Source organism: Stenella coeruleoalba (assembly GCF_951394435.1).
Source record: "Stenella coeruleoalba genome assembly, chromosome: 14".
Classification (NCBI taxonomy): domain Eukaryota; kingdom Metazoa; phylum Chordata; class Mammalia; order Artiodactyla; family Delphinidae; genus Stenella; species Stenella coeruleoalba.
The window spans coordinates 85521032-85538531 of NC_137160.1; the positions used below are offsets into that span (position 1 = coordinate 85521032).

At 43.0% G+C, this 17500-nt stretch overlaps 1 protein-coding gene across 3 annotated transcripts in view; it reads right to left on the minus strand.

The window, feature by feature from the left end:
• The window catches only part of LOC307197167 (transmembrane protein 132D-like), a 207444-nt gene that overhangs the window by 38068 nt on the left and 151876 nt on the right, over positions 1–17500 (minus strand). The window contains exon 5 of one of the 3 annotated variants that reach the window (XR_013831339.1): positions 3766–3865. Coding sequence is in view for 1 of the 3 variants with exons in the window: in XM_079942883.1 (XP_079799009.1) it covers positions 3821–3865 (45 nt within the window). In the remaining 2 variants the exon portion in view is untranslated. Of the gene's footprint in view, positions 1–723; positions 3866–17500 lie in introns of those variants that run through there. The other 2 variants (XR_013831340.1, XM_079942883.1) reach the window with 2 other exon arrangements.

Sequence of the window (17500 nt, forward strand, 5' to 3'; positions counted from 1 at the left end):
GTAAATCAACTCTACGTCAATAAAATAAATTTAAAAAAATTACCAGAGTCTTACGTTCTATCTTTTCTGTTATACTACTGAAAATCTTTTCGGCTAATATTGATAGGATAATAGTTTGGAGATTGAATATTAGATATTCTTAATAAAACAGTAAAAAGTTACTGTACAATGTTAGTCCACAATTGAACTGTTTTCTAATGTCTGTTTTACCCAAAGCTGGTTTAGTGGTGATGCCTTCTTCTCCAGAATTAATTTGCAAATAGATGTTTAATTGAAAGGACTGATGTCTTTAGGTGATTAAGATTTTGTCTCCACTGTGATTTCCTGGGGCACTCAAGAACGTCATCAGGGGCTTCCCTGGTGGCGCAGTGGTTGAGAGTCCGCCTGCCGATGCAGGGGACGCGGGTTCGTGCCCCGGTCCGGGAAGATCCCACATGCCGCGGAGCGGCTGGGCCCGTGAGCCATGGCCACTGAGCCTGCACGTCCGGAGCCTGTGCTCCACAACGGGAGGGGCCACAACAGTGAGAGACCCGCGCACCACAAAAAAAAAAAAAAAAAAAAAAAAAAAGAATGTCATCAGGGCTTGCCCATCGTTGTTTCATAAATATCTGAGCCAATCAGAAGCAGAAGACGATGGCTAAACACCATTCTTTAAATAGATTTATTACACTTGTATCATTCTCTGAGCATACATTTTTTTTTTTTTTTGCGGTGCGCGGGCCACTGCGCCACCAGGGAAGCCCCCATATTCATTTTTTAATGTAATGATTCATGTACTTTTAATACCCTGTGCCAAGATGTGTATTAGTTTTGAATTTTTAAATTACTGCCACTAAAATAATCCAAAACTTTTATAAAGAAGACACTGTTATTATAGTTTGAATCAAAGACCAAAAATGAAGTAGGTTGTTCTTTTTAGAAATCCTTTATTTGGCCGGTGAAATCAGATAATTATGAAATGCTTTAATAAACCAGTTCAGCAAATGTGTTCTTTTGGCAGTCAATTAGTAAACTGTTTTGGTATAAATATCAATTACAAAGTTGCAAATGGTTATAATAAAGTTGTGATTAAAAATAAAACATCCATGGGATTATAATGGTTGATTTTCTTACACGTTGAATTTCAGCTTCAGGAGTTTTTGTTTGTAGGACGACGTGAAGCAGACACTTTCCTCCTCAACCTTGAACGTTCTCCCTCCCTCTCCAGCTCCATCGTGGCTGAGATGCAGTGATTTTCCTGGCAAACCTGTAACCATCACAGACCTGGGTGCATAGCCGGAAGCTGGTTTACCTCTCTCCTTAAATTTCCACCAAGCCGTCTGAAACGAAGCAGGACCCCGTGGGGCTCCTGGGCACAAAAGTCTTTCTGTGTCCCGCATTTTCTGATTACAGGAAATAGGCTTCATTCAGCCTCCAAGATCTTCCCTGAGTTCCAAAGGGCACGTTCAAACAGTTGCTAATTAGGGGATGCCTAGACAAGGGAGGAGCAGTCAGGAGACAATAGTGCAGCCTTGGGGCAGGGTCCTGGCTCCCCCTCAAGGGATGCACAGAACAATATCTTTGAGCTGTTTTGCAGATACTGAAACCCCCATCAGGTGGGAGAAGTTAACTGCATGCTGCCCACAAGCACGGAGACCCCAGACCAACAGGAACCAGAAGGTTGATGATGCTGACTCCCAATTACATCCCCACCAACCAATCAGAAGAAGATCCATGAGCTGACCACGCCCTCCTCCTTGAACCATTGCTATAAAACTCCTCATTACCCCCTGGCGGGGGGAACACACAGTTTTGAGGGCATTAGCCCACCATGGCCCCGTTTGCCTGGCAAAGCAATAAAGCCATTCTTTTCTACTTCACCCAAAAATCTGTCTCTGAGATTCAATTCGGGGCACAGAGACGGAGTTTTGGCCAGAAGACAACAGTGGTTTCCTGGGATTATCTTCAAGTTTCTAAAGAGGTGTGATTCCCAGACATCCTGAGACCTTGGATAATGGGTAACTAATCCTTCAACTCTAATATCCCACAAGGTCGGGGGGCAGCATAGACTCACAGCTGAGACTGGCACGTCTTTGAGAGCAGCATTCCATGACGTGGCGTTGCTTCCTCTTCTATGCTTTTTATATGTTTATCACAGGTCCATATGCCATATAGACAGAATATTTGGGAAATTGAGAACATCAACACAGATAGCAAAATGTATTTTTTGTCTTGTTACCACATCTTTAGACTATGTACATTCTAAAAAAGTTTTAACCTTTATTTGAAAACCAGCTATTGCAGATTCTTATCATAATTCTTATTTAACCCTTTTGTAAAGGTGTTTTTCTGTTTTATGTGCAGATTTTGGGAATTCCAGGGTAAGCTGTAGCTGTTAGAACTACTCTGCATGCACGTGTGCACACGCACACCTACACACACACACACACACACACACACACACACACCCCTCACACAGTTCTGAACCAGGAAGGTTATGTTTTTTTCTTCATTTCAGCCACTTCAATAATTTCATCACATCCCCACCTTCCATCTCTGTGTTGACACAGGGTAAAAGGTTTTTAAACTAAGTGATGATTCCTCTGGGAAAATCACCTTGTAGAATGAAATACATGTCATTCCTTGTACAGAAGAGTGGCGCATTAAATGGGTGGTGGAAAAGTTAGGGCAAAATGTGGATGACGGAATTGCTTGTGTGCAGTAAACTGCAACACTGAAAGGTGTATGTCTTGGAATAATTATATTTTTATATTATATCATGCAAAGCTATACATTTTATTTTATTTTATTTATTTATTTTTTGCGGTACGCGGGCCTCTCACTGTTGTGGCCTCTCCCGTTGTGGAGCACAGGCTCCGGATGCGCAGGCTCAGCGGCCATGGCTCACGGGCCCAGCCGCTCCGCGGCATGTGGGATCTTCCCGGACCGGGGCACGAACCTGTGTCCCCTGCATCGGCAGGCGGACTCTCAACCACTGCACCACCAGGGAAGCCCTACATTTTATTTTAAATTAATTTTTATTAGAGTATATTTGCTTTACAGTGTGGTGTTAGTTTCTGCTGTAGAGCAAAGTGAATCAGTTATACGTATAAATATATCCCCTCTTCTTTGGATTTCCTTCCCATTTAGGTCACCACAGAGAACTGAGTAGAGTTCCCTGTGCTATACAGTAGGTTCTCATTAGTTATCTATTTCCTACATAGTAGTGTATAATGTCAGTCCCAACGTCCCAATTCATCCCACCCCTCGTCCCTTCTCGCCCTGGTATCCATAAAGCTATGTGTTTTAAACCTTCAACATCCCACTCTGCAGTATTTCAACTGATGGGGGGAAGACACGTACTGGATGAGGACATCACAAAATGCACCGATTCCAGGGATTCTCACCTGGAAAGGGTGTGGCCTGTGTCAGGATTGTAGATGGAATTGGAAAGTGACTTCATTTTCCAAGATAAATGTTTCTTCTCACCACAGGGTAAATCATCATTTTTAACATGAAAATGTACATTTCAACATTCTTCTATTGAATTCCATCCACATATATTTTTGCTTTTCAAATGCAGCCATTCACAAGCACATCACGACAGGGAGAAACCCCTCTGACCTCCCAACGCCTGAGGCACACACAAGCTTGGGACGCAGGGGAGAGGCTCAGAATTTCAGACAAAAAGGAACCGTCCCTGCGGTGGTGAGTGCTGGGGTCTACATGCAACACTGAACACCCCTCCAGATGTCACTGAAATACGCGTACCACGTGGATACTCACGGCTCCGTGCAAGGTTTTTGGGAAACAGGAGGCGACCTTTGCTTCATCCAGATGCTCAGAGATCACGAAGCTGGGCTTCTGCTCCTTGTTTCCCAGCTGCCTGAAATGAGGAAAAGCAAATCTCCATATGATTGGACACTAGTTTTCTAGGCACGCATTTCTTTCCTTCCAGAGAGTTCAATGCCTGTGTTTCAGAACTTGAGATAATAGACACAGGTTTTAAAAAGAAAGCACCAAGAAATGTCACCTCTAAAAACTGATCTTTCATTTTGTTCCTTAGCAGCCTGGGTACAAATGTTTCCAGATGCTCCAACGTGGCGATAAGAGAAAGAGCCCCAATGTTTCTCACTTTCCAGTCCAGGAACCGAACTACCTCACTGCTCAGGTGTAGTGATGGATGAGACCATGACCCCCGTTTCCCTCTGGCTTTGAGTTACTGGTTTGATTTTGTCTGTGGGAAGAGGAGGGCGGGGGAATTTGTGTGGGGCCGGGAGTGACAAGGCGCTGGTGGCTCAGACACGCAGAGCTCTGGAGGGATAAGAAAAGCTCGAGACTACGGGGGATCCTGCTTGGATCCCCAAAGATGGCTGCAGACATTTCAGCTGAAAGATCATGGTATGTTACTGAGCAAATTCTTCTCGGGCTATTTTTGTCCACGTGTGCGCTTCATGGGCTTGGCAGCATCACAGCATCATCTTTGCCACGTGGTCAATGCCGTCCCTTGTCGTTATTATGGAAAGGGAGCTCTCTCTGGCAATCCAGCGTTTGGATAGCTTCATACGTCTTCATTATCGCTGCTTACCAAGCTCGGCTCTTTCCCCAGACCTTGCGGGTATCCTATAATAATGGACATACAACATGAAAATTGCCTTTGTGACGCTAATCTGTGAAGCAGCATGCTTTCATGCTTCTAAAAAGCTGGCAGGAAAGGAACCAAATTGCTCCCCCAGATTTGCAGATCCACTCTCTCTCCCATCCACCTTTTTGCTCAGCACTTTATTTACTTTTGGCTAAGTTGGGTCTTCCTTGCGGTGCGCGGGCTTCTCATTGCGGTGGCTTCTCTTGTTGCGGAGCACGGGCTCTAGGCACACTAGGCTTCAGTAGTTGTGGCTCACGGACTCAGTAGTTGTGGTTCATGGGCTTTAGAGCGCAGGCTCAGTAGTTGTGGCCCATGGGCTTAGTTGCTCTGTGGCATGTGGGATCTTCACGGAGCAGGGCTCGAACCCGTGTCCCCTGCATCGGCAGGCGGATTCTCAACCACTGAGCCACCAGGGAAGCCCTCAGCACTTTTTATAATTGTCTCCTACTAACAGCTTTATCCCGTCCTTTTGGTCCTGGGATATTGGAGGCCTGAGCCACAGACACCAGTGAGTCCTCACCAGGTGTCTCTATGATTTTAAGTAAATGTGGATCCAAAAAGAGAAGGGAAAGTGGAATTTTGAAAATGGCATTCAGGAAAAAATGAACACCTTTTATTTTGAGGGTTTCTTGTTTACAAAATGCAAACACTACCTTTTAGATTTCTTGTGGATGAACTGTTAGTACCCACCAATGATCTCTATGAATTTATAAAATTTATTTAAGTTATTCTGGTATATTTACGGTTTAGATTTTTTAAATAGAAGAGAAAGTTCACAGGACAATATGACCTGGGCTTCGGTGTTTTTATAGGGTACTCTGACTCAGGATGGTCAGGTCACTACTATTTTCCTGATGGAAAATGAAGATCCAAGGGCTTTGGAGTCCATTAGGGTAATTATCCTCCCGGTCCAAGAAAGCAATAGCGTTTTCAATTCATAATACTGGACCATCTTCATGTTCTACGAGATGCCTTCAAAATGTCATTGCTACACTAGGTCAGTTTTTCAGATGAAATATATATATGTGTGTTTATATATAAATATTTATATATGTACATACATATTTAAAAAATTTTTTTTTCAAAATACGAGGCTGTCTCTTCAGGTCCTGCAAAGGCTGAGAGGAAAAAAAGAAAACCTTCTTATACATTTGCATTACCAATTGGAATAAAGCACTTTGCAAACAGTAAAATGGACAATGCTTTTTATTTTGTTGTCCATGTGATTATGACTTTTTGCTTCATTAGATGGTTTAAGTCACTTTTTACATGATACATTGCCGTGGCCGCTGAGCCTGCGCGTCCGGAGCCTGTGCTCCGCAACGGGAGAGGCCACGGCAGTGAGAGGCCCGCGTACCGCAAAAACAACAACAACAACAACAAAGACAACAAAAAACTTCTATCACTCAGGAAATTCCTAGGGTTTGGGGAGCTCTGGGCCAGTACGTGGGCACGAAGACCAAACATATTTCTTATTATACCACATACACATATTCTATGACTTAGCAATTTAACTTCTAGGTATTTTCCCAAGAGAAATCACCATCAATTTGAAGGAATCCCCAGTTATCTTCTTACTACCTGCAAAACCCTGGTCATTTATTTATCTGTGCTCTTGAAGAGCAAGGACTGTCTTATTCACAGCTGTGTCTCTGATTACCGAAACGGGGTTTGGAACGTGGCAGCTTCTAAATAAATATTTGCAGAATATAAGAAGGCATATAATCTCATATTAACACTGTGAAGTAGACTCTCACTCCTATTTTACAGATAGGAATACTGAGGCACAGGGCAATGATTAACTTGCCCATGATCACGTAACCAGTAAGTGGAAGAGTTGGGATTTGAACCAATGGTGATGTTTCCATCAAAACAACCCTCGAAAGCCAGCCTGGAGATTTGCTCGACTTCTTTGAGGTTCTTAAAGATGCAACTCTGCGTCGAAAGTCAAGCTGCTATCTCTTTAGTCATTGTGATTTAGTAGAATATTTTTATTTGTGGTCACCCACTAACCGCTTTCTCAAGCCAGCCCCCTCAACCCCTCTTCCTCATGGAAGCTGCAATTTCCTTAGTCTGCATCAAAGCTTTTCACCAGTCAGCTGGAAAATGTAATAGAATTCACAGGAAGAAATAAATACCGAATTGGGACCTTTTTGGAAGCAGGAGAGAGCAGGGGAGGGCAGATCTCCCAAACTGCAGGTGAGTTGGGTTTGTGAGGTAGATGTTTATGTGTCCGATGATAAATGCTTATTGAACACCTGCTCTGTGACTGTCATTGCTTAGGTGCCGGGGATATAAAGTAAACAGAACAGACAGAAAAGATGTCTGGTCTCTGGGAGCTTGTATTCTTGTAGAGGAAAAAAAAACACATAAAAATTCGCAAGTAAATATGTATGGATGGGGCAGATAGTAAAATGTGCTTTTGAGAAGATTACCCAAGAAAAAGGCATATGAAAAGCTGGTGGCCAGGGCAGGAATTATTATTTCAAAGTAATTGTCAACACACACCCTTTGGTAAGGTGTCATTTGAGCAAAGACTTGAAGGAGAAAGGGAGTGAGACATGCGACCATCTGCAGAAAAATACTGTTTCAGCATTGATGCTAAAAATCACAATTTTCCTTGGGCATCTCAAAAAAAGGACAAGACGAGAGAATCTCTTTGCAAGTCCAGTGCGGCCAGTTTCCCCTCCCGTATTGGAGCAGGTTGCTGTATCTATAGCCGAGCCCCAACTGCACAGGATGGCTGACACTCCAGGACCATGTTGTATGAACATGCAATGGCCATGTTAAGGATCAGGCTAAGGGATGTCGGAGCCAAAACAGGACAGCAGGATCCCTGCATGTACTCTGTGCTCAGTTGGGGGCATCTGCTCACTGCATAGTCAGTGGGCAGCACGGTCTAAACCACCTAGATGATCATCTTTCTCTTTATGGATTCCTCCTTCCATGGCTTCTCTTTCTCTGTTGTTGTTTTTTTCTATCTCTTTCTCTCTCACTCTCCTATACATATATGACTATGTAATTCCAAGATACCTATAGTTCTTGGAGCTGATCAGCTCCTCGGGTTGGAGCTGATCACCAGAGATACCAAGTGATTAGAGGGTTAGGGCTTTGACCTCTGGGAAGGGGAAGGTTGGAGAGATGAAGATTTAGCTCTAGAAAAACTCTTGAACAATGAGAGCTGAACGTGTGGAGAGGCTGGGAGGATGGTAAGTCCAGATAGAGCATGGAAGTTCCATGCTCCTTCCCCCATACCTCAGCCTATGAATAAAGCCACAGATTTATTTTACGTTTGTGAAAGTCAAAAAAAAAAGAGTGTGAGGGAAAGAACTTCTTAAGAGCTACCTACAGATGACCTGGACTTCCCTGTGAGTCTCTGGCAGGACCCAGGGAGGCTGAATGACCCCCTGCTATCATATTAGCCATTTGGTTGCAAACAATGGCAACAGGGCTGGTGTAACTTAAATAGAAAATGAATGTATTGAAATTAATGGGCGGCTTTCAGAATCCACAAGAGTAGAAGACACCATGACTCAGGAAACCAGCAGGGACCAATGGGCTGGAGGGTAGTTAGATGATGTAGCCTAGTTCTATCACACCTGCAACATGGCGTGACCTGACTGTAGAGCTGCCACCACTGGGCGCTCACTCTTTGTCCCACACTGATATCCCTCCTTCTGGACTCACGTGTCACGGCAGGATGTTCAGTGAGTCAGGTCTCATTTTCCCCTTTCTATTCCTGAGCTGGCAGAAAGGAGGAAGAGAATTGCTGGCCTCTTCTGACCCCTTCAAAGAGAAGCAGAGCCCTGTCTTTATCAAAACTCATGCGGTGGGATTCACCCTGCAAAGGAAGTCTGATGAGATGCAAGGCAGCCTTCCTTCCCAAACTGGACAAACATCCCCGAAAGGGAGAGGTATTACGGAAAGCACTTCTGAATTGGCTACTTTATAGAACAGATAATCTTCAAAATGTCTTCCTAAGTTTATAAGCAAAAAGTATTTAAAGCTAGAATCTGTGGGAGATGTGTGTACAATCTCTCTAATTTGCAAGGAAAAGCAAACTGTACTGATCTATGGCAAATTATTATGGCTCTGGTTTTAACTGACCAGGCTATCTGGTTTTAGCCATTACCAATCCAAGACCCACTGGCCACTTAAAGTTCTGTATTTGCATGTAAAAGAGACCATAAAGAGTTAGCAAAGCTCAGAAGGAGAATGAGTTATAAGAAACAGGGTGTCCCATGGGATACGCAGGTGAAGCTGAAACGTGGCCCCAGCAGCAGGGAACTGGGAAGCTCTCAGGAACCCCAGGAGTTTTTGTCTCTGCCTCTTCCCTCTTGGCACTGCCCTGTGATGCTGCAGACGTGCTGTCTCTTCATGGCAGGCAGAAGAGGACCTCTCCGATTCTCAAGGGTGAATGCTATGGTCTGGCTAGGTCAGATCTTTGGGGAGCGGCCCGATTTTCCATTGTTTCTATGTAAATGAAATCAACCGTACAGCATGTTTTCCCAGACCTGCAGCAGAACTCTGCCCATGTGAGGAGCTTGACATTCAGGTACCTCTCCTAGGACACAGTGCCTCCCGGGACAGGACATTGCATTTTTAAGCCACAATCAAACTTGACATCCAATTTCAGTCACTGTTGGCTCCGAATACAATTTTACAATAATTAAGGTGCCAAAGTACCACTAACAAATCCAGTTAAGTAACATACATTTCACCTTGTTATGCACAACTATGACATGTGAAGGACAGTGGGGGACACTTTTAGATGAGTTTTTTTTTATTTCTAATAGTAGTTATTCTCCCCTGGGGAAGGAAACAGCATCTTCTCGTAAATGGGATGCTTTCGTTGGAGAAGAAGGAAACTTTTATTATTTTTTAGCTTTACCGATGTATAATCGACAAATACAAATGGTCTCATTTCAGGTACAACTTGACGTTTTAGAATACATTTAAATATAAACATTGTGAAATAATCACGACAATCAAGATAATTAACATCCATCAGCTCTCACAGTTTGAGTGTGTGCGTGTGTGTGTGTGTGTGTGTGCGTGTATGGTAAGAACACTTAAGATCTGCACTCCTAGCAAGTTTCAAGTACTGTTAACTATAGTCACCATGCTGTACATGAGATCTCTGGAATTTATTCAACTTGCATCACTGAAATTTTATACCCTTTGAGGAACACTGCCCCATTTCCTCCCAGCCCCTGGTAGCGTGAATTTACTCTCTCCTTCTGTGAGTTTGACTATTTTAGATTCCACACACAAGTGAGATCATGCAGTAATTGAAATGCGTCGTCTTCACTACCTCAGTATATTGGGTCTGTTAGTTACCCTGGAATATAGAAATGTCTATTAGCCTCGCTCTCTATCTGTCTATTATCTATTTATATATACATTAGCTCTACGTGAAGAATTTTGGGCTTTGAGGAAAATAGAAAATCTTGGCTCTGGGATCTATTAAATGATCAGAGAACTGGCATTACGATACAGGAAGAGCCTTCAGTGCAATGAAATATTTCCTTATCTGTGTTAAATAATCTCTCTAGAAAATAATAATATCAAACTACTTAGCATCAAAGTATTTCAGAAAGCAAGGGAGAGAGAGAGAGAGGGAAGAAGGAAGGAAGGGAGGAAGGGAGGGAGAAAGGGGTTTATTCTTGCTACTTATGGTTTCCTGACCCTGCAGGAAGTGGTTTATATAAAAAGTTTCTGAATCAGACATGGTGTGAATACAGCAACAGTGGGTCAATAGCAACCACAACAACATAATAATAATTAATACTGATAAGCATCGTCTTTTATTATAAGTCCTCCTACAAAGATTTTCAAATCTAATTCTCACACTTAAGGACTATAACAATATCTATTAGGCTATATGCCGGGCACAGTGCTAAGCACGTCACCTTCATAGGTGGTTCTCAACTGAGGTCAGGTTTGCCCCCAAGGGGGTATTTGCAGAAGTCTGGAGACAGTTGTGGTCGTTACAACTGGAGAGATGCTTCTGGCATCAAGTGGGTAGAGTCCAGGGATGCTGTTACATATGGTACAACGCATAGCGTATCTCCTCTCAGTAAAGAGCTACCTGGTCCCAAATGCCAATAGTGCTGTGGTTAAGAAACCCTGGCCTGCATTCTCTCCTTTTAATCTTCTCACCCCTTACTCCCATGGGGCAGGTAATATTATTGTGGCTCAGGCTGGTTTCAAGGTCACCAAACCATTTCCCTTTTCCTCCTGGGCCACACCCAGAGAATATTTCTCAGAAGCCATAGGACTGATTTCTGACCGATGAAATGCAGGTGCAAGTGACGACACCTCCGTTTTGGATTTATAAAACCTCCTACTCAGTCCACCCTGTTCTCTCTCTTCCCCTTTTGATTGGCCAGCTGCAACTGACCCAGGGGAGGGCTCTGAGGAGCCCATAAGAGATAGAGGAGCCCAAACATGGAAGGAGTCTGGGCCCCTGAATGGCTGCATGGAGTAGATCCCCCTCTCCGATTCACACTGGACCACGAGTAAGAAGTGAATCTTCAGGCTTCCCTGGTGGTGCAGTGGTTGAGAGTCTGCCTGCCGATGCAGGGGACATGGGTTCGTGCCCCGGTCCGGGAAGATCCCACATGCTGCGGAGCGGCTGGGCCCGTGAGCCATGGTCGCTGAGCCTGCGCGACCAGAGCCTGTGCTCCGCAACGGGAGAGGCCACAGCAGGGAGAGGCCCGCGTACCGCAAAAAAAAAAAAAAAAAAAAAAGAAGTAAATCTTTCTTGCATTGAGAGTCTGTGGTTGTTTGTTGACTCATTCATCCTATTTTAAGTGACATAATTATGATGTCCATTTTCCAGATGAGGAAAAATAAAGGCTGCCAGAGGCGATGCTTGATCAGAGGTTTGGTTCGATTTCTCTGTTATTCTCTTAGCTCTGCCTCCTTGGTCCACATTACTGCTTCAATTCCAGGCATCACTGAACCACATTGCCCTGAATGTCCCATCCTCAGTACAGGAAAAGTATTGACATCGCTGACTGACCCAGTTCGGGTTACTTGCCGACCCTAGTCCCACGGCCGGGGCAGTGCTGTGCAAGGATGACCTTGGGTTATCTGCCTCAAGCAGCCATGGAGACCAGGTGAGAATGGAGTCATGTTGATTGACATTCCAGCCTCGATATTGGGGCTACACTCAACCCACTCAAGCATTATGGCTCCTGTACTGTTTGCTACGGGGCTCTAATCCATTGGGATATGCCTTTGGTTTCTCAGGTCACAGAGAACCTTGAGAGAGTCACCCTGTACCCTGAAGCAACAGGGACCGAGCTTTGCTGAAAGTTTCACTCATCTAGGTGAGAACGTGATGTCTAATTGGACGTTTATACTCAGAGATATGACCACCAAGCTGTATGTATCAGACACAATGAAAAGGACTCTATCCATGGCCCTGACCATCTCCACTGTGGCTGTCACCAAAAGGCATTACTTCTAAGTCAATTTCTCAATGCTTGTATGTCAGAAATCTAACATGTCGATCATTGCCTGGTGAGAAAACATTGGTTTCCGTTGTAGGTAAAGAGAGAATATCAAGAATTATAAAACCCCAGAAATTCTGAGTGAGCCAGGAGACACCAGACCATCTAGGGTCCACCCAGGAGAAGCACACGTACACACTCCGTATCTGACTGGTATTGGATTTCTATTCTTGAACTGTTTAGCACAGACATAACGTATTTTCTATCGTATCATTTTATCTATGTGGAAGTTTCTCATTAGTTTCATTCAGCTGATTTAAAGTAAAAATTGGTCTTAAACCAGGGGGGAAGATGGATTGGGATGGCCAGCAACTGGGACTTCATTATTTCATCAAATTCATTAGATGCCATTACCCGAAATGATTTTCTAGAAGCCAAAAGATGTTCCTTGTATAAATCTATTTGGATAATAACAAATGTCTCTTGACCTGGCCACACTTGAGATTAGAATATTGTGATTTTCAGCTCTCCTTCCTGATCAGTCAGGGGGAAATCACTTGCAAAGAAGAAACATTTTGAGAAGGATAGGAGATGTTTATTAATGGGATTTTCACGGACAGGGTTGTAATGAACAGTTGTTCAGGTTGATCACTGAATAAAGCCATCCCGGAGAAGGAGTAAGGGGGGGATGATGGTATTTAGCTCTCACACTCTGTGTCAGATTAAAGACAGTCACATAATCTTCCCAGAGACGGGGGTGGGTCCATATTACATCCTCTGGAGTGTGGACCAGTTCTATGATTAGTTGACAAAGGTCACAAAGTAAGCAAGTGTTGGAACTCCACGTCACATCCAAGCCCTCTAAATCCAGAACTTGACTGTTAACTACTCAGCTCTGTCAAAGATAGATATCCATGAACATACTGTAAATCCAACTCGCCACCTTGCATCAACCTTACCACAAATACAAATAGATCAAGGAATCGAAGTTTAGGGACATTCAGATTTAATGGTTTTGTTGTAGAGGCTTATACTCCAGGAAAGGTCATTTTCATCCGCATGGGTGACATTTTACAGTTTTGCAACCTCCTGTGACATTTCTTTAATGAATAAAAGGTGGTGAGTGATTATTATCTAGAGAACAATAGAACAATTGAACTAGAATGTCAATCACAGGAAAAGGTCAATAATCATGATATCCCAAGAACCTTTTCTGAATCTTAAGGAGAGACACATTTTGGAATTCACGCCTACTTCACCAAACCACTGCAGCTCATGCATATTTGTATCAGGTGACATATTAGGGTGAATGGCATCTTAGACATTTGTTTCACTCCTTAGCTTAACACAGTAAAGTAAATGACCCGTAAAGAAAAAAATTATTATTTTTCAATAAAATGTTATAGATATGCAAACAATATAATATCTAGTAGAGCATGCAAAAAAAAGAAGTTTATGGCATTTTCTCAATGGAAATTGTACGAAGCTTTTAGAGGCCGTTGGGTTACTGAGAATGCTTAAGACTTTGTTATATTCATTCTGTAATCTGCGTTTCTGATGATTGTCACCACTGCAGTATGACCAGTATTATGAATGTTACAAGGTGTTAAGACAAAGACCGAACCCCACCGACTTTATGAAACTTTAGTGATTAAACTTGCGGGATGATGGAGATTGTCTTTTCAGTGCTGTCATAGTTTATCCTAATTCTTTCGAGGTTTAATTGTGTGTCACTAGATTAAATCATTGTACTCTGCATTAATTAAAGCAATCTAGCAGCAGTAACAGATAAATTCATTGTCAACCCAAGGAAGCATATTTAGACTCTAATTAGCTGCTGGGGTGTGAGGGGCTCTGCGCCATATGGATCTAGGCTTCTGCCGTCTTGTGACTACAGCATCTTCTCTGATCTCAAAGACATTGGCTGCCTTCCTTGCCTTTGGCCAATGGATGAGGAAAGAGAGTGGTAAGATAATTATTTGGGAGGCTACTAGGGATTCTGCCACATACGGATTCTCCTCACATGTAGCTAACTAGAACCAGGGCACATACTCCACTTACTGCAATAGAGGCTGTGAAATGTAGTTTACCTGTGTACCCAGGAAGAAAACAATCCGATATTGTAGACATGTAGGATACACCTTCATTGTACATTTTGATGGAGCCGTTCATTGTGAATCTAGCTTCCTAAAATAGAAAAAAAAAAAAAACACAAAAACCCTCTATTTTCCAGGCTCACTGTCCAGAATGTGAGGGCATGTGACTCGGGCTTTGTTAATTAGACAATTTTCTGTGAGATTCTGATATGAGAGCTACATTAGAATAGACAGGCGTGATGCAGGCATGGTGAACGTGCAGCACATTTCTTGGGTCAATGGTGGTGGTGGCTTTCCAAGGGTCATAGGTGTGATGGCTCCCTCCTATTTGGAGGGTCCTCCCATCCCATGGTTTCTCCCATCTTATGGCTCCTCCAATAGGATGGCTCCCCTATCCCATGGCTCCTCCAATAAGATGGCTCCCCTATCCCATGGCTCCTCCAATAAGATGGCGCCCCTATCCCATGGCTCCTCCAATAAGATGGCTCCCCTATCCCATGGTCCCTCCCATCTCATGGCTTGGCCCATCTTCGTTCTTTCTTTGCCATTCTGGCTCTACGGAGTGTCTCTGAAAGTTGTCGCTGGAAGCTTAAACAAGAACCTCGTCTTGTTTCCCCTTGCTTGGAACCATTCTTGAGCCTCCTAGTATCCCTTAATAAGTCCTTTCCTGATTAAATTAAGTAGAGTGACTCTTCTCTGCAACTAATGATGGTGAAGTATAATAGTCCTTTGTTTTGAGGAAAATAAATACAAACATAGCAAATACACATGCCTTAATACTGGTGGGTCACTCTGTCTTTGACCATCAGAAGAATTTGGGTTTTTTTAAAGCCACGCAACATATTATTGCTAAATAATTTATTTAATTATAATTTTTTTTTTTTTTCGGTACGCGGGCCTCTCACTGCTGTGGCCTCTCCCGTTGCGGAGCACAGACTCCAGACGTGCAGGCTCAGCGGCCATGGCTCATGGGCCCAGCCGCTCCGCGGCACGTGGGATCTTCCCAGACCGGGGCACGAACCCGTGTCCCCTGCATCAGCAGGCGGACTCTCAACCACTGCGCCACCAGGGAAGCCCTAATTATAATTTTCAAATCATAAAGTTTCATCTCTAAACCCTGGTATCTGGCTTCATTTTTTAAAAATGGAAATATTTGCCATATTTGAGAAAAAATATAGGGGACACTTCATTCCTTTATTCATCAGTCATGTATTTAATGCCTATAATTTACCAAATGTTGGCAAAAGATATAAAATTTCAAGTCATTTTCTTGTGGTCAAATTGTGTCATCTGATGCAGATGTATGTATTATCTCTTGTGCAATAGTCAATAATGTCTCAAAGAACCTATTTCCATTTTCTTTAATGAAGATGGAGCTCAGTGAATGGATTCCTGACCCTTATTGCCCAGATAGATTTCAAATGCGAGACTATGTTTCGCAGGCACGGGTGCACATTCCCACAATCACGTGAGTTGTTATCCTTCCTGAAACTGAATCAGCATCATTCAGATTTGTGTTCCACTCCTGGTCATTTTCAATGGACCAAAGTAGGGACCTCCATGAAATGGCTTTATGGCGATTGGATTGCTCTTGTCCTTCGGGAATTATTGGGGTCCCAAAGGTCTTAATCACTGGGGCAGGTAGAAGGGGGGGGTGTGCTTGGCTATTAAAGTTCTTGATGACACAAGCCTCATTTTGCTCTTATTTTTAAAAAATGTTTACTGGCATATAGTTGATTTACAATGTCGTGTTACTTTCTGCTGTACAGCAAAGTGAATCAGTTATACATATATTCACTCTTTTTTAGATTATTTTCCCATTTAGGTCATTACAGAGTATTGATTAGAGTTCCCTGTGCTATATACAGTAGGTCCTTATTAGTTATCTATTTTACATATAGTAGTGTGTATATGTCAAGCCCAATCTCCCATTTATCCCTCCCCCCGCTTTTCTCCTGGTAACCATAAAATTGTTTTCTACATCTTTGACTCTATTTCTGTTTTGTAAATAAGTTCATTTGTACCATTTTTTTTTAGATTCCACATATAAGTGATATCCTATGATCTATATCTTTCTGTCTGATGTACTTCACTTAGTATGACAGTTTCTAGGTCCATCCATGTTGCTGCAAATGGCATTATTTTGTTCTTTTTTATGGCTGAGTTGAAGGAGAATTTCCTGAGACTACGTAAATGTGTTTAATACAAAGCACAAAAATATTAATGTTCAGAGGGCTCTGGGTTGTGCATATCTGGTATAAAGCAGGGTTTCTCAATCTTGAGAAGATTGGCTTTCGGGAAGGATTCTTGCGGTAGGGGCTGCCCTGTGCACTGTAGGATGCTTACAAGTAGCCCTAACCTCTACTCACCGGATGCCACAAACGCTCTCCGTTCAGTTATAACAACCCAAATTTCTCCAGACATTACCAAATTCTCCTGTGAGATAAAGCACTCTCTCGTTAAGAACCGCTGGTTTAAGAACTAAGTTTTTTTGAGGGGAGGGTTACTTCTATGCTGATGCCATAGGACCAAGATTTGAAATCACACACTCCTCAAATTCTCTGGAGGCGTTTTGCTGTCTTCACACACATTCCCTGCTCCCACGCTACAAGGCCATCAAGAGTTCTTGGTTTTCCTCTCCCCCTCCTACCCTCTTCTGTGGTGGGCATTGCAGATGGAGAAGGAAAGGAAAGACACATCAAATCCTGTGGAAAAGACTGGATTTACGGTCCTGGGCTCCAGTCCCCTCTCCTCCCCATTCAGCTACACGATCTGGGGAAGACAGTCACCTATCTGAGCCCCACTTCCCTCGTCTGTGAAAACAGATGGTGATGATCAAGTTTAACTCATAAAGCAGTTTGTGAGGATTTGGCGGCAATCAAGCTAGTTTATTCCAATTGTTCAAAAGAAAAAATAAATGAATTCCACATTTGAAAAACTGAACACAGATTATAAAGTACATTGTATAAGCAACTCATGAAAGGTGAACTGCACATGGCCAGTAAAATTAATTTTTAAAATGTAAATTCACTAGTAATTGATGACATGGAAATTAAAGTAATAGTGTGATGACAAATTATATCACCTTTGGGGTAATAGAGCTGAGTCTATTCCATATTCTTTCCCTTTCCCTTTATTCTTCCATCAGTTGATTACAAAGGAAGATGAAGCCTAAGATATGACAGAGCCACAAGAGGGAAGGAACCTGGGTCCCTGAGTGACTGCATGGAGCAGAAATGCCCACCATCCCACACTGAGCTATAGGGTAAGCAAAAACCCAACCTCACTGATTGAATCCAGTGAGATCATACAGTCCCCAA